The 24,699-nt window shown below is 42.7% G+C and overlaps 1 protein-coding gene across 1 annotated transcript in view; it reads right to left on the reverse strand.

Annotated features, from left to right (window-relative positions):
• LOC143325355 (uncharacterized) overlaps positions 1–24,699 on the reverse strand; it is a 116,310-nt gene that overhangs the window by 13,116 nt on the left and 78,495 nt on the right. The window contains exons 3-9 of the mRNA XM_076738340.1: positions 18,252–18,296; positions 15,104–15,111; positions 14,077–14,103; positions 7,151–7,177; positions 7,038–7,064; positions 4,546–4,572; positions 3,614–3,640 (exon numbers count right to left, since the gene is read on the reverse strand). Of these exons, the coding sequence (XP_076594455.1) occupies positions 3,614–3,640; positions 4,546–4,572; positions 7,038–7,064; positions 7,151–7,177; positions 14,077–14,103; positions 15,104–15,111; positions 18,252–18,296 (188 nt within the window). The remainder of the gene's footprint in view (positions 1–3,613; positions 3,641–4,545; positions 4,573–7,037; positions 7,065–7,150; positions 7,178–14,076; positions 14,104–15,103; positions 15,112–18,251; positions 18,297–24,699) is intronic.

A 24,699-nucleotide genomic window follows, 5' to 3' on the forward strand; every position in this document is an offset into this window, starting at 1 on the left:
TGACATCTGATTGTGTTTTAACACCCGTGTTATCCTGTGTTTGTATTATGTTCTGGGATCAGATTCAGCCTGACAAAGGCACTGGAACTGATGGATTGACAGGAAGTCATAGGTTGACAGAGATTCATGGCCACTTCCTGTTTTCACATGCATTCTCTCATCCTCTCATAGAGTTCAGAGGTGAATCAGCGTACAATGTGGAGATCAGGGCGAGGCGATGACTGAGCTTGTGTAGCGCTGATGGACTCCCACTGCACTACCTTTTATCTGCTCAGCCTCAGTTGACATGTAGAGTTTTGATTTGTCATAGCTGCTAAAAAATCATGTTTTAAAGCTATTACAACATCCAGAGATTGACAGTTGTCTGACACTGGCAATTTATCTAACTATATCTATTAAAATGCACCCCAGTGCCAAACCTCAGTCACAACTGCAGTAGTTTTAGGAGCTGCGTGATTTATTTTGAACCAAGCCTGTGTCTCTAGGCTATACTCTGAGGTTTTTCAACTGCAGACTTATCCAAGGACATCCAAGCTCCAGAAGCCTGGTCCAAATGCAATATTTACCATTTGGAAGAACTGTATGATGCAGAATGCCAAAAAGATTTAATTCTTGCAAAACCATTACCTCAAAATCTTAAGGGACAGGCTGGGAAATCAAATGGTGTATGCCTTGATAGGAATCAGGAATTCCTGTAATGTTTCTGAGCCGCATCATAAATTTTGTTCTGCTGGGCAGCCCTGTCAAATTTACACTCCATTTGTGCTCTGCTATAAAACAATAGCCATTCAGTCTCATTCCAATACTCTTACACGCACTGTTATGCCAATATCGTCCGGCTCCAGCTCTTACAGTAGAAGATTTATGACCACACATCTATTTCTAATTATTATTCCAAACCTTTCATTTGTTGGATACTTATGAAAGAATGTTAGTAATAATACAGACAAGCAGCAAGTGGCTACAAAAGGGTTTTAAGCCTTTTAAGAACAGTATTTTGTGAATACTTTGAGAGTTTAAGTGGCTCACAGTCAGAGTTATGGTCCCCATAAGACAGGCCTTTACCGATATGGAAATTACAGTTTTTTTGTCCGGTATAGATACAGAGGTTATAGTATCATTATGTGTACAAAAAATGTTTGAGGATTAATAAAGACAATTCACTGGTGTTAATGAAGAATTTCTTAGAATTTTGGGCTACGTCAATTGAAATATTCATAAGCTCCTACTGGCCATGTGATTTATCTGAATTTGCTCAACGCATCCGAAAAATATATCTGGCTTTGTAACAAGGGGTTAAAAAATGGGGGAAAACGCATAATTGACACCATTTGGACCATTTCAGTGAGAGACAGTCCACAGTTATTCAATTACAACACAAACACTAAGAGAACAGCAAAGAAGAAGCTGCAACCAGTAAACCTTTGCCATGTTTGCTTAAAAAATAATAAACAGTTTATCAGAATTGTTGCGGATTAAATTTCTGCTGTCATTTGAGCTCTATGGGATGTTTCTACAGTTGACCATCTTCGGGGAAATGGAGAAACCTCACAGACAAAAACATGAGAACAACAGAGGTTCGGATCTGTGGCTTTAAAAGCCCAAAACAATGCATAGATTACCTCAGCAGCTGATCATTTTACATGTGAAGAAGTGTGACCTTGACCTGATAATATATGCTTAACATAATAAAACTATGAAAACATTCAGGATTTCTCGGGTACATGACTTCTTCAAAGAATCCAAGCTGTTTACCATGTAAAACACAGGGGGGTTATTTTCAAACCACACTGAATAAAACAGGAGATAATTATATAGATCCCATGGTGGGTGGAATGATATCACATGAAAAGACAACACTGACAACATGGACCAGATGCAGAGCGAGGTTTTATGCGCAATATTAAAAAAACACCGTTTGGTTGAGACTAGATGGCAGCCTTGGCGCACTGTCCTGACCGTTGGGTTTTGATGGTGAGGTTTAAGTATTTCCATCGTTCTTTAATATCATCATGTTTCATCCCTGGCTTTGGAGATGTGGGCAACTCAAACCTCATCATAGGAGCCGGACTGTGTTGTTGGTGCAGTTGCTGTGGAAGCCGTGCAGGGTAAACACACTTTTCTTTTGAATTATTAAACGACTTGCCTCGAGTGTTGAAAGTTATGTGGACAGACCAAAACTTGTGGTCAGAAGTGTTTTCACATTTGTTTGCACATGCACACTGCTCCCCCAGCATGATAACAAGGAAATGATGAGTAGTTTTTCAGATGTTAGAAAAAGAAAAAGACGATTCCTCTCTTCCTGGACTTTGATTTCCAATTTGTGATGGTCTGTCTGAGTTTGAAGCTCAGCTGCATATGTTCCCTGTGTTGGTGGAGGTTTCCTCCTGCAGTCATAAGACACTCGCTGACACTGTGCGCTGATAAGTCAGCTGTACACAGATGGGACATGGAAGCTTCATTTTATTTGTAGGTATAAAGGATTTTGTTACCTTAACTAACTGCACTGTGAGCCACAGTCTCACCATTTACTGGACACACATTTGAATAGTATTTACCTTCGCATCTAAATCTCTGCAAAGGCGTGTGTTATGTAAATGTTCATTATAGCCAGTGTTGGAGGAAGTCTTCAGATCCTGTACTGAAGTAAAAGTTTTTTATTGTTATAGGTGGTTGAGCTGAAGTTTTGACATTTTAAACTATGTTGTGAAGGACTGAAACTAATGGTTATTTTCATTCTGGATTCATCTGCTGATTGTATTCTTGATTAATCGATTGATATTTGGCTCTTAGAAAATAGCGAGAGTTGTGACACTTTCACGATGCTCATTTGTCTAACCAACAGTCCAAAAGTCAAAATAAATATAAATAAAGTCATTATTGGAAATGTGAAATGCTTGCAAATAACTTTCTGCCAATCGATGAATTGATTGATCATTTTAGCTGAACTTGCATAAACTGTTGGTAGATTTATTTATAACATCAGATTTTATAAGCACTTTGTATGTTTAAAATATTAAATTGTAAAGTAAGTAGTGTCTAAAGCTGTCAGATAAATGTTGTGGAAAAAGGTGTGAAAAGAAATGACTCAAGTAATGTACAAGTACCTTAAATTTGTACTAAAGTGCAGTAATTGAGTGAGTGTACTTAGTTACATTCCAACACTGGTTTCAGCTCTAATGAGATATGACAGAAGCTTTTGGAGGGCCTGTTGTTTAACTTTCCGTTCCATCATTATACATTTAAAAGGAAACTGCAAACACATATTTTTCTCAATTGATGCTCTTTTTTTTCAGATTGCAGAGAAAGTTCACTTCTTAAAATGACTGGATGGAAAGCGCAGTGCCTCTTGACCTTAAAGGAAAGTGAAATTTAAAATTGGCAGAGACAGAAAAAGACAAACAAAGAGAAAGAGGACAAAAACTGGAAGGAAAGATTTCAATGGAAGCTCATATTTAAACTGCAAAGGTCTGCTGAGGAACAAAACACAATTAAAGGAAAAGTCTTTTCAGCCAGGTCAGCTATGATGAAAAAGTAGCTCCTAAAATGCACACACAAAATTCAAAAACATCTTGTCTCACCATCTCAGGCAAAGACAGAAAGCACGACTTACCCTTGGCCCAATGTCTCCTTGGTCACCCTGGGAGAAAAACAGGAAAATAACAATTGTCAGCAGTTATTACCACTGTATATGCTCACAGGACAAGGCATGCAATTGAACACTGCGGAGCAGCTGTGACAGACAGGCTTACAAACTAATGCTTGTGTATGTGAAGGAACCAAATCAAAGGTCATCTGTCCCCAAACCAGCTCAGGATGTCGTTATTTACTGTATAAATCATTTACTGGAATCCTTTGATGGGCCGTTATGGGCTGAGTGAAAATGGGAGCGACCGTGTTGGGGATTGTTACTTCTCTGATGAGGATTCGGAGTACACGGTCTCAGCACAGCGCTACTAGCATGATTATACGACGGGAGCCAATTTTCCAAACCTCAGCATCATCTGTCATTTGCAATCCCGGCTCATCAGTCTGCTCTGACAGATGCTGCTTCCTGCACTCGTGCTGTTCTTGTGGTTGCGCTTATCTGGACAATTTTTGCTTGAGCGCAAAAAACACGCACACACAGTCACACATCGGTGCGCACACAACGACCACATGCACGACCCCCCTCTGGCAGCGCTTACAGTACGGTTGCTAACATCTCAGGCTGGGCAGAGGTTCACAGAGCGGGAAAACATCTGGCTATCATCGAGCCCTGCGGAAGGCCTGTAAACCTGTTTAGTGCCTTGACGTGAGAATGTGCGGAGACATATGAGCTCCTACATAACTACATGTAATCTATGGCTCGTTTGATGGGCGCGCAAAGAAAAGGTGATCGTGGGAGGGCGATGAAGGGAACACCTGTGAGGCTGTGTGCAAGTGTGTGCGTGCTGGCATTTGTGTCTATGTGAAGATGCCCGCCTGTAAATTTATGTGAGAAACACATCCACACGGTGCATTGACTTGTCTAGCAGGGTTGTTGAAATCCATGCTGAAGCATACCTTTTCTCCCTTGGGTCCGGCTGGTCCCTGCAGGAGGGAGGAGATAATCGGAGACAGTTGGTCAAGCTAAATCTGTTACCGTGTGAGTAATACACATCACAGAACAATATATCTTCAATTGCCCTCTTGCAGAGAGCTTTCAGTCAAACAGTAAGCCGAAGCATTAGTACCGCTTAATGCAGCCGTGCCATTGAGACCGCTCAATCACAAGCCTCTTCTGTCGGAGCATATTTCACAATAAGAGCACCACATGACATTCAGGGAGAATCCCTTTAAGATTTCTCTTTGGGAGGTAAAAACTGTTTTGCTGGGGGACAGAACTGAAAGGGCAACATGTTCCTTTGTTCCTCCAACAAGAGAAGTCCAAAGACGCTTTGGATGTGGAATAGTAGACACAGTAACTAAAAACACAGGCCTGTGCATTTATGTATAGTATGTAAGACACTGACACACAGTCGCACTGTGGCGCTGGATAGTTTGATGTTGTCCATCTCTTTCTCTGTGTGTCTCAGTGGTACAAGGACCCTACCACAGACCGCAGACTGACTAACAGGCCGCCTGTGACTGCAACAGGCAGAGAGGACTACATGGAAACCTGCCCCAACTGTTTCTGATCTCAGCCACTGTCTCTCCAAAAGTGACCACAGTGAGAGGATCTTACCTCTGACAGCCCAGCCACTCTTTATCACCAACCTTTTTTATGTCTATTCTTTTCACTCATCCCAAACTGCATTTCACTCACTTGTTCCCTCATTCTGCTCTTATTCACTTCCCCTTCCTGTAAATCGACCATGCGATTTGTCTTGAAGCCTCCCTCTCTCATTTGTTCCCCCTTTCCTCACGTCTCCTCTGTCTGGCAGACATTTTCTCTGGACTGGAGCTCTAATTGTGTTCAGGAGCATGGAGCTGAAGAGCGGGTCTGGTGCAGAGGATAAGCAGGTTGTTAATGTGACTCGCCACATGATGACAGGCAGCAGCTTATCTCCTGCACTGCTCTCTCCTTCGGTTCAGGGGAAGCAGAGATTGGAGGTTTAATTCAAGTGACAAAACACCTCCGCTGTGTTATCAGCAGGGAGGATTTCATAGTTTTTAGTTTCAGTTTAGTCTCTTTAATTTCCTTGTTCTCCTGGCATTGATAATGTCAGGTTGTCAGATATGATTTCCATTTGATTCTAAGTCCAACAGTGTAAATAAGATGATGTTTTTGAACCTTTATGCACTTAAAGGGGAAACTGAAAGATTTTTAAGAGTTTATTACACTGCTGAGAAAGTTTGGATGTTTTCCTTTTTCATTTTCATATATATTTTATAGAAAATATTTAGTTTTACATTTTTATTTCATAGATTTACCCAAGTTTAAATTATAGCCGTATTTTATAAAATGGGAAGTAATGTGAGAACATTTTGTCAACAGGTATTATGAAAAATATTTTAAAATAGCTATTATAAAAACCACAGAGTGTATTATTTGTGGACGAAGGTTCAAAAGTGGACGAAGGTTTCTTTTAAGACTGAAGGTTCACTGTTGACTTTGGAAACTGCAGTTTGACATTAAAAAGAAAAAAAAAAGGGAAACACCAGGTCCACTTACTGGAGGCGTTCTGGAGCTTTTCCATAAACTACATCCATCCACTATGAAGACCACAAGATGTGTCTGAAAAGTCTAACTTTATTCTTATCTTATTACTTATGTTTCTTTTGTTTATGGCAGCGTCAACAACCCACTGTGTCTCCCTGGCCCTCCATCATGATCAACAAATCAATCATATTGTTCTTTTATCCTTCATCCTCCTGCTTTCATTCCTTGAGTACAGTACCTGAGCGACTGAGGTCTGAGTCACACCTGCCAGAGTTTTACGGCAGTCCCTCAGTGATGGGGAAAGTCCTCCCAAAGGACGGACCCAGCTTGAGGTCTCCTTTTGCAGGAGCTCTTTGAACAGCTCTCATTATGCTGTGAAGGGTTTACATTTCTTGTCCCTCTCGTGGGCAAAGGGACCAGAGAGAAGGCGAGGGGTGGGATACGATAATGACTTTTTAAAGAGCCTCTGTAGAGGTTATAAACTCTATTCTCTCTCTCACTTTTCCCACTGGTGTGTAACCCATTTGCTCTGCTTGGCCTATTTCCACACTACACCTGGGTGTGTCTGGTGGTGCGGCAGGGGTTCAGGGGAGGGGTGATGGATGGGACTCAGAGGTGAAGTGCAAAGGGGATGTCAGCACTCGGTTCAGTTGAGCCATGACTCCCCTGTGGCTGTGAACACTGGGATGACTTAAGAGGTGGAACAAGAAACAAGATGGCTACCGTGGGCTTGTGTCGTTCCCTTAGGAACAGTAAAAATGATTGATGTAGGCTTGCAATCCATCACCTGTCTTACAGGCCAAATACCCACCTGGATTCACGGTTAGAAAATCTTTGAGTATGAACTGCTTCAGTTTAATTGCCATGGGTTATTAGAAAACCTAAACAAGACAACAGGTGTGTGATAGTGTACCTGGCTTCCCTTGAGACCTGGTAAACCCTGAGAGGAGAAAACAGAGGGTTAGAATTCAACTACTGTCTGTCACTCCAGGCATGTTTTACGCATTTGATTATGGGAATACTCACTGGTTTCCCATCCAAGCCAAGTGGACCCTGAGGGAAGACGGATATAAACAAATTATGAAAAGAACATAATGCAACTATGAGAGCCATGTCGACACAGAACCATTAAATGAAGTTTGGGAAATAGGCTTTTTCCCTTTTTTGTCAAGAGACAGATAAGGACATCGATCCGACCATCCTCATGCCACAAATCACCTTAGCTTAGCTTAGTTTAGCTAATCACTGTGGTCTTACTATAACCCCATAAAACCCGTGTTTTTTACACTCCAGTTTTTGTAATTCCTCAGTTTCCAGTCTTTATGCTAGGCTAAGCTAAGATTAATTTAGCTATACAGTATTTAATACACAGACATGAGAGTGGTATCGATCTTCTCATCTAACTCTCAGCAAGAAAGCGAATAAGTACATTTTTAAAAAAAGTAAAACTATTCCATTAATGATTGGCTTCACAAACATCTACTGCAAGACGGCTGTGAATGAAGAACATGATTACGACACTGTGAAGACCATATTTGTTTTAAATCCAGCCACAGAACTGGCTTCCTCCTTCATAATATCATAAACCGGCTGTTGTCAATTAGTATTTCATAATGTTTGAGTCTTGTCTCTGCATCTCTTAGGAAACAATGAAAATGATCTTAGCTTAGGAAAAACAATTAAGTGGATTTTGTAAGACAAACGTATGAAGTGAAGACAGTGAAAAGTGTGTTTGTAAATGACAAAGATCTGCCATTGTTGGAAAGTTTGGGATGAAAAAGTAGGAGAAAGGACAAAAGAGTTACTTATACAAATGTTCTATGTATATCCTGCCCCATTTAACTGTGAGTGTGTTTGTGTTCACACACACAGTAAGACTCAGATATTAAGACGTTTCCAGGTGGCTGTAGTTTATAATTATTCTAAGATTTAGAGTGTGGTGTCCAACATGATGGACTGTGGGTGGATTTGGTCCAGCTGGATTAAGCTTCCACACAACCCCACATCTACTGTGTCTCTGTGTTTGTGGTGATGAGATAATCCAACAGGCAGTTTAAAGTTCCCGTCCAACCTCACCCAAGTGCTGAAACAGCAGTTGAAGTTGTCCACTTTGTTTACCTCAATAAAAACAGCCAAGCAGTCGTTGAACCTCCTCTGCAAAGCAGCGCTCAGTTCAAAGGCACAAACCTTTAGATCCCTACTTGAACAAAAAGGAACAGTCGGCTCTTAGATCAAACTTTCCAGAAACACTTAAATGTGATGTATGTGGTAAAGGCTAATGTTGACTTCCTCCTTAACGACCATACTCAGTGTTAAGCTAACAGTTTTTACAGGGTCCCTCGAGTCGTGGCGTTGCTCAACCCTTCACAGCCCTGGTGGCTCTGCAGACTGGAAGCCATCACTAACAATCATCCTCTCCGGCCTTGGATGGCTTACATAAATTGGGTTATTCTCTTAATCTCCCTGCTTTACAGGCCCCATGGGTGCTATCCGGCCTGAAGTCCCGTAGTGAAAACCTACCACAGTGTCATCGCTGCCTGCTTGATGGATGGACAGTAGGCACATAAGCACAGAGGGAAGAGGATGATGGAGGGAATGACACCCTCATTAAATAGTTTATGCGTTCATTTGGTGCCCCTTGTAAGTCTTGTAACAGGACAGCAAGGCTATAAACTCTCTTCAAAAACCTTAGCGGTCAGTCAGTATAAAAGATTTATAAAAAGTCTGGCAGAAAAGCCTTTGAGGCTCCTGATGTCTTTTTGATTAAAGGCCCCTTGTGAAATCAGCAGTAGGTGGTTGAGACAGGGGTGGAACAAATGAGTGGGACCAATTGGACGGCAATAATTTCACCATGACTGTCTAAAGTTGAGAGAAGTGTGAAGAGAAAACGCTCTGTACTTCACTCACTGGATCCTATGCAGTACAGGACGGGCTGTAGTTTCACCACTCAATTAAATGCAGCAAGCTGTGTCTATCATGTCATGAAGGACAATTTGAATGAGCCTACAAACGTCCCAGCGAGTTTTCTCTCCTGTCTGTGTCCATGTCTCTGGATCTATGCACCGGTGTGTGTCTATGTGTGTGTGCGTGCAATGATATCTCTGCATCTGGCAGCGTTTATCAGGGACCGGCTCCTTCAAGACTCGTCAGGATGAGTAGACGACGTGTACGTGGTGAGGTCATCCGAGCTGGAGTACAAACAGGCAGATTTATGGCGGCTAACGAGCCACACAGAGGCCTGTGACCTGTAGGTACGATTACTCTGTGTGTCTGAGAGCGAGGGAGGGTTTATTCTCAACAACCAAACTCTATATCTAAGATCTGCCAGCTGACAGCTTGCATATAATTGATACTGTAACCTCTACGACCATACTTGCCATACTGTTGTCCAATATAGAATAAAATAAGACCCAGAAGTATTATAGCTATCTGGAGGAATAACTCAACCAACTATAAAGCAGTCCAGGGAACTCCTCTATGACTGATAAGGTAAGATGCTTTAAAATATATGAGCCTTAGTTAAATCAACAGCAGAGGTCAGAGGGAACTTTTAATGGAAGGGTAAAATGGGCCAGTAGGGTTTATATGAATAAGAACAAGAGTCAGGAACACAGCTGCCAGAGGAAATTGGTTTTTGATGTGTGGCCCTTAATATATTCTGTGCTTTTCTGTCTGTATCGTTGCATTGTGATACTGTACCTACAGTGTGGTCCAGTATAGTGCACATCAGTCTGCAAGGCGGGAAAAAGAGCTGAAACTCAAATAAAAATAGAACAGACTGGAAAAAAAAATCTCTTCATCTTGTACCGCAAATGGATCAGGCCACAGAATAAAAAGGAAGGAGGACAGAAGTAAAAGACAGTGGGAGATTAATGCTGAGAAAAAGTGAGAAAATAGGCCTGAGACCACCACCAAAACCTCAAGTGAATGTGGGAGAAAATGAAATAATGCCTTATTATGTGTGTGTGTGGCTCTTTGTGTGTATTTCTCGTCTACTTTGCCATCTTATCCTGCAGCGTCCCCTGGCAGATAGAAAAAAAAAAAAGCTTTGACTCAGCATTCCCACAGATTAGATGGCTTTTAAACACATTTCTGGAAAATAACTTGGCCTGCAGGAGGGCATATGTCTGTGTCTGTGTTGGTGTGTGTGTGTGTGTGTGTGTGTGTTTGTGTGCATGCTCATGGTCTTAATCCCAATGAAACAGGGCGAGGGGTGTCTTTGCTGTCTTTATTGTACTCCCTATGGTGCAGACTGGTAATTATCCCGTAGGGTGTAATTGTTGAGGATGCGGCATGAAAGCTTGGTGTCTGCACATCAGAGCAGACATCTCAGCTAGAAACAAACACGGTGCAGCAACGTGTTGCACACATTAGGCTCAGTGAGCTTAATTATGTGATGGGGAGAGTGAGCGCTCCCTTTCTCTTCTCCTGTTCTGCTTCCCTTGCTTCGCGTGCATCCTTTGATGTCATTATCTTTTCCTCTCTCGCAGTGATCCACCAACCATCTTTTGAATATTGCTCAGCCCCTCGTGTCAAGTTATTTCCATGTTGCCACAGGAACAAACTCTCTTTGCCAGGGCTACATGGACGTAATTTGTGATACATGGCATTTGCCTCTTTAAGAAAAAAAGAGTGTCTGCAACCAGAACCAAAGAGCACAATAAAGCATACCAGAGTGCTGTGTGTTTGGGACAGAAAATTACTGACATGTTTTTGGGTGACTGTCTGGCTTTAATCTGCGCTCAGAGGCCTGAAAGGCTGAACAATGGAGGCCTTGGCCTGTTTCTGCCGAACCAGGTCCGCTGCCTGTCACAGACTGGCACTTTCGCATAAACACGCTAGTAGCTGGGCACGCTGGTGACTGTGCACATGAATAATCAGCTAGTGTGGGTAGGTGTGTGTTTACCCCTCCGCTCTGTTCTGTCAGTCTGTCTGATTTTGATTGTTTGACAGTGGGAAGGCTCTTTTCTGAAACTCAAACCCCCTCGCCTGTGATTTATGACAGGAAGAAGTGACGGGGGGTTACATGAGGAGAGAAAACATACATCAGCACGCACAAATACACACACACACACACTTATAGTGTTATGCATGAGATACACACAAACCGCATTTCATTAACACTGTTTATCATATTAGCAATGCTTCAATGGAGGTGGGCTGCTGCATGCATTGGTCTGATGAACGAATGGGAGACATGTGCATGCCACCTGACTGAAGTTCAGCACATGCATACACACACACACACACTGGCAAACACAGCTTATGCAATATAGTTCAGTGATGGAAGACATACTCAGATATTTTACTGAAGTAAAAGTAGCAATACAATAATGTAGAAATACTTAGCATCAAAATATACTGTAAGTACAGAAAGTGAAAGCACTCCTTATGAAGAATGGCTCGTTTCAGAATAGTGGGTATTTTATTATTGGTTAATAATATTTGATGCATTAATGTGTTATTGACTTTAATGAAAGATGGGGCTTATTTAAATGACTTTATATACTGATGGTAGCAGGTGAGTTTCAGTCAGAGATCAATGAAGTCTTATCTGAACCAAATAATACCTCATCATTTATGCCCTGATTATATATTTGTATTGTTAATCTGAATCTGTGAAGTAAAGTTATTTTACAAAGTAGCAGAAAATTTAAATACTCAAGTAAAGTACAAGTACAACAAAACTGAGTGAATGTACTTAGTTCCACCACTTCAATTGCTGCGTTCATTCAGTTAATTATGTGTTCCTGTGTACAGTCAGAGAGCTGCCGAGGGTTAACGGCTTGAAATGGACATAATAAGGGTGAAAGAGGGCAAGAAAAAAAAGCGCTGGAAGGCGATGTCGCTGTTTGTTTTAACAATGGAAAAATAAAGAAAATTTGTTGGCACAAGTCAGTGGCACAAACCAGCACTGCAGTGCTCTCTGGAAACTGACTGCGCATGCCCTCTCCATATATGAGCAGTCCATGTGAGAGATGCTATTGGTGTGAAAACATATCACACACTCACACACGTGCTGCACCTGTACTTTTATCCTTATGAGGACCCTCATTGATATAATGCATTCCTTAGCTCCTTTCCTAACCTTAACCAACACAACTAAATGCCTAACCTTTAGCCAAACACTAACCGACCCGTTAAAACCAAGTCTTAACCTTCAAACAGCCCTTTGAAGTTATAAGGACTGTCCAAAGTGTCCTCACGTTTCAAAAATATCTCCACTCTGTGTGTAAAAACTTGTCTTCACTATGTAGCAAGTACGAGTACACACACACACACACACACAGTCTGACCACTTCCACAGTTCTGGCCTTTGTTACACAGATCTACATAAACTACGGGTGGTTGGATGGAGTTCACACACATCTGCACATATGGACACAGATACACAAACACTTCAACCCAACAGGAAGAATGGCCCATTTTAAGCTTCAGTCTTTGGAACTTGATCATCTCTGGTGCTGCTATATGAAATAATGTGCTGTCCATGTTAATTGCCAGGATGATTAATCTACTGTTGTTTCACGGTAACTTCATACATGCAGCTTCTTTACTCGTCATACCTGCACGTACCCGTCATAACAGGGAGCTGCCTCTTGTACTTAGCAAACACAGCTCCTCTAGTTGTAATATTATTTCATCTATGTAATGGTAGAGCTTTAAGGATTGATTTCATTATGATAACTTGACTGGGAAGGATTACTGAGATTATGCAGCTTTGAAGCAGAACAATGCATCATCTAATTAAGGAGACGCTCTCAAGTTAAAAACACTGCAATGTGCCACAATTTTGGGATTTACAATGAAGACGGTGACAAAGATGAACAGCATCGCAGGCAAATAAAACACAAACGAGCACACACTTCTCCGTGCACACGGTCCACCTGTGTGTAATTAGCAGCAGGCATTTCCCGTCAGGAGGGCTGTGCAGTGCCAGGCAGACTGGGAATCTAACTGGGAGCGAGCCCCATGGGTAATGAACTTCCCCAAAAAATTCCCAGTGAGACAACGTACTCAACGACACAACCGACAAGACGCCGTGGAACACAACACTGGGGCGACGGCTGTGGACAACCAGACAGAGGGGGTCACAGAGAGCATGTAGCACATGGACCCTGCACACGCTACTGTTTCATGTGCAACTGCACACCATGCAGGACACCCAGTTCTCGAGCTCTCGAGGGGTGAGGGAGTGTATCTGTATTAGCCGACGACAATTTGATGATGGCTGAACCACAAATCAGCAACAGAGCCATGAGCTGTTTTTATCTCAGCAGCTGTGGTGAAGGTCAGTAGTCTGACTGACCACAAGAGGCCGCTGTATCTCTGGATAACGCCAGAGCTGACTCTTGGGCTTGTGGTGCTGCATGACTCGCTGGTGGAAACCAGTGATCTGCTTTGCATTCAGTAATTCTGGATGTACACAGTTATATTATTCAAACATGAGTAAACCCCATTTAAAAGCTGGGGCATGATTTGTGCCTTGTGGATGAATGTTTCACATTTTCACTGGTATGGTTTACACTCCTGTGGCTTATGTTTACTGATCGTATCTTTGTGTTTATTGCTCTTCATGTTTACTCATTTTCACAGGTGCACTCAGTATGTTTTATGTCACTGTTTTCAGCACTCAGTAAGTTGCACTGCTTCAAATCGCCTATGGGAAAAAATCTCACCACTCTGGGCAGCCATACGTCTACTTTTGTTGAAATACAACTGTCTTTGTATTTGAGTCACTCTCAGTCATGGGACAGGATACATCACAGGTGAAGAGCAAATGTTGAAGGTTGCAAGAAGAAGAGGCAAGAAAACAGGCGATGATTAGAGTGAATTTCTTCAAAGAAAGCAGAGATGGAAAAAAGCTGAAAAATTAGAATCAACTCAGAGAAAAAAAGAAACGTGATTGGGTGAATTGAAGAGTGACAGGATAAATAACAAATCAAATTTACCGGGTATCCATCCCGTCCAGATTTGCCCTGGTGAGGTTAGAGATTAAAGCATGAAGCATTGAGACAGGTTAGAACAGAAACCAACACGCTGTATATATATGAACTCATCACGTGATCTGCCACACTTTATTCTACAGGAGACAAGGATTGACTGAAGGTCCAGTTTTTACCCGTTCATACAGAGACTTTGGTTTTTGAATGAATTCAGTGACTACAGCTGATAGACCTTGGTCAGACTAATTGTACTGCTACTTTACAGCCGGTGACTCCGCTTTACCACACCTTCCCTTTGACTTTCTGGGCTGGAAGCTGGACTTTGGGTGTGTTCCGGAAAAGAAATCATTTCAAGCACAGCTGCATGGACAGTTTTCTCCAATAAAACCAGTCCTTGGATTTTAAAAATATCACGCTGTTCCGTTCGACTATTTTTGGAAAAACCTTATGGTGTGTTTCGGAGCAGTTGCCCATCTTAATTTAACAAGACAAAAAGTAAATATAATCAGAAATGGGACGCTCTTTCCAGACAGGCTGCAACATTTAATTTTAAATTTAAAAAAAAAATCCAAACCTGAGCAGCATCAGATTCCAGTTAGTACATGACTTTGTCTGTGTTTTATCTGCTGTTTGTGTGTGTGTGTGTGTGTGAGTGTGTGCAGGAGTTATAGTCCCACAGAGAAGAATAACCCATCGTGAAACACACACAGATACAAGCACACACACACTCACACACACACACAGCCACAGTTTCCAGGTGGTCCGTTTATTGCCGTGCTCTGTGGATGCACATGTGTGACTGAGTATTGTGACAGTTTGTCTGCATCCATGTTTTACTGCTGTGGGAGAAAACCATAGATTGTATAGTGAAGGATAATATATGGATTGGTGTGTGTGTGTGTGTGTGTGTGTGTGTGTGTGTGTTTGTGTGTTTGCATGTTTAATGCCAAAGGAAAAGTACTGTAACAGCTATATGTTCAATAATGTATTAGTTGATTTTAATACTACCTGGACGAGATGAAATTGTACTTACAGGAGGTCCTGCAACAGAAAAAGAGAAATCAGGCATTAGAAAATAAACTCTATGCATCTCCAGTGGCAGTAAGAACAGCATGTGTGTGTTACGGTAACCTCTGGTTTATACAGCAATCAATTCCCCTGAACAGTGGCGCGCAGCAAAAATCTGCACATGCAATGCGGTTTGTTAGATGATGACTGTAATTAACCACCTAGATATGGTACAGAACAAGCTCATTAGTGCCGCTGCAAATGGAGCTTGTGGTGAAGCCGTTATGATAAACAGACTTTTGGATAATGGGCCGCGTTTTGCATTAGGATATGAAGTCATGTCAAGATGAGACAGAGGCAAACAGGCAGGGGAAAGGTCAGGGTGTGCTGGCAAACTGTTTGTATAAATGTAAAAAAAAAAAAAAAAAAAAAAAGATGTCTCAGATTTCTCCAGGGCAGTCTTTCAGATCTGATTGAAAAGCTCTGATGTTGTGCCTCAGCAACAAAAAGTACACTCTGCTTTTCATACTCATTCTAACCAAAAACAACAGTAATGATCAAAGGACTCAGTGGTCTTGGTCTTAATCGAATAGTCTTAAAAAAAAAGAAGAAACCCTCTCTTAAAAGTCCAAAGCCACTAATAAACCCCTCCAAAGTGAATATATTATTTTGCCATTAAAAGCTTTTACGTTAGTGATTGGTTTAAATTTATCTGATCTAAATTTAAACCCAATCATGCTGATATGTGATTGATAAGTCAGTTACGGTCTATGGCACGATTTGGAGCAACGCCATCACTGCAGTTCTGGTACAGGACAGCTCATCAGCATACATGCAACACTAAACATCTACATAAACTCAAGATTGAAAACAGACTCCCCTCTGGGGAAAAGTGGGATATTTGTGGTGTTTTGTTACTATTTAAACACAAAACGTCCCTTTAACATGACCAGAATCTATGTGAGCCTTGAAGTTTGCTGTTTGATTCAAGGGAAAGGGCATTTTTTTGGACCAAGAGGAGCAGAAAGAGGGATGAAAACATGAAGGTGGTTGTTGTGAGAAGGTATAAAGGAAAGAAGAAGAGAGAGGTGTTGGAGTTTATGAGGCATGAAGACCAAGTCACTCGTGTTTAGCTGTGTCTAGACGCCGGGACAAGGAGCTCCTGGGCCAGACAGTTAGGTAAACAACTGCACACTGGTTACACAGCCAAGCAGTGAGACCAGCTTTAACTATTGAACTTCAGACAGGTGTGTGAAAGTGTGGAGACTAATGAGAGAGAAAGAGGGAACGAGAGAAACATGAACAGAAGAGAAAGGGAAAAAGACCAAATGGGAATAAAAATAGCGAGAGTTGATGCAGGAGACAAGGAGACATTTGCTGAACTACTCTGTCTGCCCTCTTTCCTGTTATTCAGGTTCCTGTTTTGGTTTCTTCTCACCACTCTCATTTGTTTCTCTGATAGAATGAGAAAAACCTCTTCTGGTCTTGTAAAAAAGGCGTCCTAGGCAAGAGGATGGCGCAACATCCTCTCCATGCCACCTACCCCCACACTATAACCCAGGCTGCAATATGAGGACGCAAAACTAAACAAGAAGAGAGACGACGTAAACAGGACCACATCGGCCTTTTCGGATACAGACCATCCTGCGACAAACAGCCAATGAGCGCCCCATCTTGGATGAAACTTTAACAGCGAGCCTTCCCACAATGATAATCCTCCAACAGACCAAGAGCCTGGAAATACACACCACCCTGATGAAAAACACAGTCATTTCCTGGTCCTGGTGAACGCCTGAAGGCATCACAGAGCTCAGTGGGATTTTCCTAATCTATGCTGATCAAGATGTTGGTTGGACAGCAAAGAGAGAAGTGTGGTGGAAGCCTATATCATTCTTATTGTCAACAAATCCCACGAAAAGACCAAAAAGCAGCAGCCATTGTTGTCCAGAAACGATTAAAAACACATCAGTGAGCCACAACGTTGCATCGGGTCAATCCCACATACACTGTCATGCTGCCGTAAATAATCCCAACCAATAATCAAACCTGGCAAATACAACTTTAGCTCTGTTTGTGTAATGTCTGCTAAAAACTACAGTGCCCAGCTGTTATAGGAAATGACTGAGCCTCTTTGAAAATAGAAGTATATATTTGTGACCTGTATTTAAAGATTTATGTCTTCAGTAGGAATCATTGGGCTTGGAGCCACAAAATGGCAGGGTCAGAAAGTTCAATAAGAAAAACATAGGGTTTTTCCAGCCTTATTCTTTGACAGAAAACAAAGGAACACAATTGCGCTGGGATTGCAGGATTGAGACATAAAGACACTTTGGCACTACAGCGTATGAAACAGCTCACCATTAAACATTCTATGTCAACTGAACAGCTTGGACAAACTGATTTCAAATACATTACACTGCTTTAATGACTACAAATAAAGCATCATGGTGCGGTAAAGCCGAGCAATAAAGGTTCCTGGTGATTTGTCATCATCACAGGAGCAGGTCTCATCAACTAAATATCCACAATAATGATTCACAACCAGATCTGAAGTTTTCCCATCTGACACATTTCCTCCAGAACAGCTCCAGTCCTGCAGGTTTTGATAAAATCTTCTGAGAGTGTCGCGCCACAATTTGGTGGAGTCAACACTTAATAAAAACCATTTAAAATGAATGTGACTCAGTCTCGTTAAACATCCGCTCTGTCTGTCATGACGACCTCTGGCGTAACAAGAGTTATGTCTCGGCACTGTTTTGGTTCCTCGATGAGTGTTTTGCGGTCTGCGTCGGGAAAAAAAAGCAACACAATAATGGTGGGTAGTGCTGTTGGCAAGGGAGAGTCTCATTAGGGCCGTACTACTGCAGCTGCTACCGCTCTGGGAGAACGACTGACATCTGGGCAAAGTTAGTGCAGCCACATGGCCAAGGTTAGCGTTGTGTCGGTACAAATAGCGAGGGACAGGGAGAAGGGCCAACTGCGGCCCATCATCCACCGGCCTGACTCATGGATCACTGCTTTTACAAGCCCTCGAACTTATTCAGTCACCCGGGGAAAAAGAGGGAATGTGGGAGGAAGTGAGAGTGGGGAGAGACATGAAGAAAGAGTGTGTCTTCCAGGAAACGAGAGAGGGGAGGAATAAGCAAACAACGCAGGTGGTGGGCGTCACTTACCAGGTTCCCCTCTTCTTCCCATCCTTCCACGCTTCCCTGGAGGCCCTGTGAAAACACAGACAGAGCGGTAAATCCCCCAAATCAGCACTGCAGGGATGAGTAGAGAACAATCGAGCATCACTCGCTGTTTAACTGCCGGTGGTCATGTGTTGTGCCTGGCTTTAGGTTTGTGTGAGCTGGCATCGAGCTGAAATGTCCACAAGGAAGATTCAGGTCAGAACAAAGATCTGGATCCTGCATGATTTCACTTCAGACTGAACAAACTGGACCTTCAGACATGTTTGGCTGAATACCAGGTTCATCAGACCCATTCCTCATTGCCAGAGGGAAGTCTGGTAAAATTGTGAAAAATAGCAGGAGGGGCTGCAGTGAAATGATGTGGCCAGAGAGAGAGGGCCGAACCAGAGCCTCAGACCTCATGCTGCTACAAGACCATGAATCATTTCTCCACTGCTGCTGACTTGCGTCAGTCGTGTTTTTTTAAGACATGGTGCCATCGGCTACACCCCAAAAACACAGGTTTCTGCTCAGGCCCGGAAAGATCATCCACCCCTCATCTTTAGCTTACTGTAATGAGGCATGGTCGCTCGGTCGAGCTTTGGATTCTCCATATGTTGAAGCTGTGTGCATGGTGCTGAGAGAGTGAATCTGCATCTAAATGGCTTTTTCAGCCTTTCAAAATGAAAATGACTCAGAAGTACAGCTTAAGTAGTGTTACTTCCATGCATCATATCAAGTGGATTGTTTTGTGGAGTTACGGGTTATGTAAGAAAAAGCCCTCTTGAGGACATCCATTGTGTGGTATTGACTTTCATTTACCAAACACATCAGTTATCCCTCAAAATGAGACACACAGTTTGAAAAAATTAACAATAAGGCATAAGCCGTATAACTATAGTCTTTATGTTATTTTTCCAAGTATGTTTTCATGCATCTAAACAGAGTTATGTCAGAATGAAGTAAGTCTTTGATTTAACTTGAATTTTCCCTCATCACACTGCTCTTCTCTGCAGGACAAGACCAGTTCTTATCCATTATTTCCACTTCTACACTGATCATCAGCAGATCGGGACACTGAATCAGTCTTTTAGCATGACATAATTAATGTAGCCCCATATTTAAAACAAGTCAGCTGAAGTCAAACAACTTGAAGCTAATGATACCAGCTACAGTTGTCAATTCAGATGTTGCATGCAAGGCACGAAGGCTTGACAGCTGGAACTACAGCAACCAAACCTTCAGCTTGCATCTCTGTGGCCTGAAACCCTCCTGCAGGTAACACCTTACTTTCCTTCCATGTGCCCATCCTCCCACACTCAGTCCTGCTCTTGTAATGAAATAGGAACCATACTGCGCGCTGTTCCTGATGCTAAGTGGTTGTGGCTGCAGACATGTTTTCCCTATTGTCATTATTGGGGTTATTGTAGTGGCCTAATCACTTCCTGACTGCCAGCCTTTTCAAAGAGAGCTCAATCATGCTCCTCCACCTCCTCCTCATGTCTACCTCTCCCACTTTCATCCTTCTTTCTCTCCATGCGACTTTGGAATTGAAGGACTTAAGAAAGAGCTCAAAAAGAATTGTTGCCTGTGCTCAAGTTGAAGATTGGCCCAGCCTGAACTAGAATTTTAAATCAATTGTGTCATGTTCTTTATCTGATTCAGTTTGCCATTTGTAGCTGCTGCCAGACTGTGCTGGCAACCAGAAGAAACCATTTAAAAACTAACAATGGAGAATGAGTGCAGCTGTGCACCTACTGACTCTCATTTAAAATTTATGTCTGAACAATTTTAATAATTTAACACCTCTACACCTTCGAAACCTCAGACACAGATGCCAGCTAACTCACACACTCTGCCAGCCGCTGCATTTATATTAATAGTCTCCATATTCCATAGTGGGCTCTACTTCCTCTGCTTCAGCCCCCGCCGCCATAAGCAGCAGCGTGGGGCTCTTCTGCTGGGGGCCCGAGGCCTCTGCAGAGAGGGCCAGAGCATGTGGGAGAGGGAGGGGATGTGCAAGAGAGTGGTAGGATGAGTGGAGAAGACACTGGGTTAGAAAAATGAAATGGGAGGGACGGAGAGGAAGATATACTGCAGGAGGATCAAAGATGGCTGAGTCACGCAAGAAAAAGCTGAAGGGAGTCAGTGTGGATGGATGGATGGATGGATGGATGGATGGATGGATGGATGGATGGATGGATGGATGGATGGATGGATGGCTTCACAGTCCTGTAAAAATCCTTGTACGACATGGTCATTGGCCATTTAAAGTATACATTATAAGATATGGGTCACCTGGGGCTGTGCCTGCGCTACCCTTATTTGAGACATAAAAGGCGGCCGCTGGCATGTCGACAGGTCGGCCGCCAAATGCTGTAGGAGAAGGCGTCAGAGTGACTGAAATGTGGGAGTGTGATTGGACCTGAGTGGCAGAGCGGAGGTGGGCGATGGCAAGCTGATTTGTGACTGGATGAATTAATGAGAAAAACAGCAGCACTGCAGAGCGTGTATGAGTGTGTGTACATCTAAGTGAGGAAATAGCTCAGATTCCTATTTCAGGAGAGAGCAGTGAACACACACAGCACGCGTAAACATACAGACGCATGACGCACACTTGGGTGTCAGTCTTGACTTCCTCTGCCGCGGTGGCATACCAGGGTCAGAGAATGTCACACAAGCACACCAAAATAGAAACAGTGTGTACGTGAAGACAGAGAAAAAGGTGATCCGGAGGATCATGTTTTACTCAGATGTGTGTATCTTCATTTGACTTCCTTCTTTCTCTCTAGAGGTCAAAGGTTATCAGCATCAAAAGAAGGGTACACAACTTACAGACAAAACAAAGCTCCATTTCAGAGCCATCAGTTGTTTCTCACAATGTAAAGCAGATGGGAGAATGCCGAAGGAGCAGACGGTGCAGGAAAAAAGATGCAGGGCGGTGTCAAGACAGGAGGACAAGTGCCGAACGAGCAGGTCGTCCTTCACTGTTACAGGTGTTGAAAAACCCCAAAAGAAAGAAATATGGACCTCCACAAACGTCAGACAGTTAGGAACGAAAACCACATCCTGTACATAGATCTCTCTGAGGGACAGTGCTGGACACATAGAGGCTCACTCCCCATCAGCTGTCATGAATATGAATTTGAGCATGCAAAGAGTTCCCTGGGAAGAGCACAATAATACACACACTGCATACACACAATGAACTGCATTTGAACTTGAATAGTTTTATGTACATGTTCGCCTGAAGTGCCGTACCTCAAGCTAAACCTAAACTTCTTCTCTATATGTTGGGGCTGGAAAGCATGCAGTCCAAAGTCTGACTGGGAGCCAGCAGTCAACGCTCAGGACTGTAAATGTGTTAATGTGTGTGTGTGTGTGTGTGTGTGTGTGTGTGTGTGTGTGTGTGAGAATGTCAAAAAGCTGAAACTGAGACACACACACACACACACACACACACAGATCTCTGCCTGGACTCAGCATCCTTCATTGCTCTTTACACGGTATGTTTTAGGGAGCGACTCGAGAATGACCCCTACATAACATCACAGACCTGTGTGTGAGTTCTCACACACACACACACACACACACACACACACACACACACACACAGACAGATGCACGCAATAACGACCCACATGCATACACTACAGGATATTCAACGATCCTGCTGACAAGCGCAATCGACCTGAGCGGAGTTAGGAGCAATTTCTCCATCAACTTGTAGCAAGCACGTCTGTGTGTTAGAAACCGCAGCCTCCCTCTTTCACTTTCACTCATTCTTTCTTCTTCTTTCAAAACATTTAGAGCAACAATTCTCCAGCAACTGTTACCAAATGTATCTCAATATGCTCCCTGAATCCACACCGCTTCAACAACACACACACACGCATACACACACACACACACACGCCCTTCCATCCTCCATCTGCTCTGTCTGTTTCTCATAGCCGTGGCTCGGCTTGATTTAGCTACTGTGACATTTCTCGCAAACAAAGTGCTTCCAGGGAACAAAGCGCAGGATTGGTGGAGCAGACCCCCCTCCCTGGCTTCTTTTCGGCCCCATTTTGTTTAACCCAACAACTGGGAGCAATAAAGAGCCATATGAAAATAGCAGAATGTGATACTCCGTACACACAACTGCAGGACCTATATTCATCCATCTATCCATCCACCTCTCCACCCGTCCACTCCTCCTCTGTTGCATATCCCCAAATACTCCTCCTGTAACAGGGGAAAATTTAATTAAGAGGAAGAGAAAGGTGGGGTGGGGTTGTGAAGAGGAAGGGTGTAAGTAGTGAAGCTCAACTTCTTGCTTCCATGTTCGCTGCAGGCAACGGTATCTCCTTTCTCACTTCTTTTTCTGACTTAATGTTTTTTTTCGACATCCCGGTAGCAGATTTAATCACAATTACAGTTAACCTGGAGGTGTCTGTATGCAGGCAACCGCACATAAAGACAAAGAGCGAAGTAGATTTGCTCTTATTCACTGTTTGATATGTATGCTTATGAGACTAAAAACTGGATTTTATTCTATAATTGCAGCATTTTGCCTCAAGAATTGCTGATTATAAACAACATTTGTTTGAAATTACAAAGTGAGTTGTTTTAATATTTGTCAATGAATATATTTGCTCATAACGAGACACCAGTCACAATCATTGAATTGTTTACTGATCTGAGATGCGATTGGAAGGTTTCCCTTCCTCTGGTCCATCTCGTCTTTGTACAAACGGGGACAGCTGTTAAGGCTCCTCGTCTGAAACAAAACCGCATCTTCCCGACTGTCTCCTGATCTGTCAGCGTTCCCCTGTGTTTGTCCAACTTTCGTTCCAATAAGATGGGGGACACATGCTGAGAAGTAAACAGCAACAGAAAGAGAAGAAGACAGCGGATGTGATTCACATGGCGGTGATTCATTCTCCAGCTGGCGTCTCTCCTGTCCTGGGTCAGGCCCGGTTCAGTGGCTCAGATGGGGTCATATCCATGCAGTCTGTTACCTGTAGCCCAACCTCACCCCATCAAGTCTTCTCATGTTAGAGAGGCAGATTTCATACAGATCTGCACTACATGTGTGAAGGTCTTTAAATAAATCCATAAAATCAAACATCAGTGTTTGTGCCTTATGCTTATCTTTTGCACAGACTATCCCTTTCGGGGTTGCGGGGGGCTGGAGCCTATCCCAGCTGTCAACGGACGAGAGGCGAGAGGCGGGGTACACCCTGAACCGGTCGCCAGTCAATTGCAGGGCAACATAGACAGACACACAGACATACAACCATTCACACTCACACCTAAGGACAATTATTAGAGTCACCAATGAGCATGTTCTGTGGGAGGAAGCCGGAGTGCCCGGAGAGAACCCACGCATGCACGGGAAGAACATGCAAACTTCACACAGATCCCCGACCCGGGGATCGAACCAACGACCTTCTCGCTGTGACGCACGCACGCTGCTGCGCCACCGTGCCACCCCCAGAATCAACCATTACACATTAAATGTACGACATATTATGGAAATGTTCCTCATATTGCATAATCCACATATTACAGGGTTCACACACTCCCCATGCTTTTAAAATAATCATCTTCTTTCTAAAAAAAATAAAATAAATAAAAAATCATTTTTGTGATTGGTGCAGATTTAATAAAGTTAATCAGTACAGGATAATGACTTTTACTCTACTTCTACTTTACTTGATGTATGGGGTCTGATAACACAACAACAATGTGAAAATGAAATATTCTCTCTTTAAATACTTGCTCCCTTTTCCTTTGATCTGATTAAAACCCACCTCTTATGACCAAGCTGTTATAAAACTCCAATAACATAAATCCTAATCGGCTAATTTTGGAAGTGGGAGAGTAGTGCTGCATAAAAAGTATTTTCAACACCAATCATAGCAATAGAGCACATAAAAATCTGCTTTATTTAATGGTTTTACTGTTGTCTTTGAAGACTCCAAGCTGAAGTAATGCTTCATTTTCTTCAGAATCATGTTTACATAGCAATAATCATAGACTTAGTAAAAGCCAAGAAGTATCAAATTTATAAAACAAACCAAACATTTGGGTTAAAGTGCTCAAACTGACAAAAAATTGGCTGTTTGTAATGACTGATGCAAGAAGGGAGCAAGTTCAGCAAATGGTTTAATATCTCAAAGCTGATAAACCACAAACTGTCACTCAGAGCAGCAATGTACTGGTTGTAATAAATGTACTCCTTTCTAAACATTTCTACAACCTCAAACGCATCACTATCACGAAGTCTTGTGCATGTGTTCATCTACAATAAGCTACAAACTCTCCGCCTGTGTGTGGACTATACCTCGCCTGTCTGGCTGATGAAATATGGTTCGAGAAAGATGTTATACAGTGAACATCACTCCTGCAATAGTCATCTATGATTGGGAAATAAGAAGATGAGGGCATATCGGTACTGAGTCGA

The sequence above is a fragment of the Chaetodon auriga genome, chromosome 9 (genome assembly GCF_051107435.1).
Source record: "Chaetodon auriga isolate fChaAug3 chromosome 9, fChaAug3.hap1, whole genome shotgun sequence".
NCBI lineage: Eukaryota > Metazoa > Chordata > Actinopteri > Chaetodontiformes > Chaetodontidae > Chaetodon > Chaetodon auriga.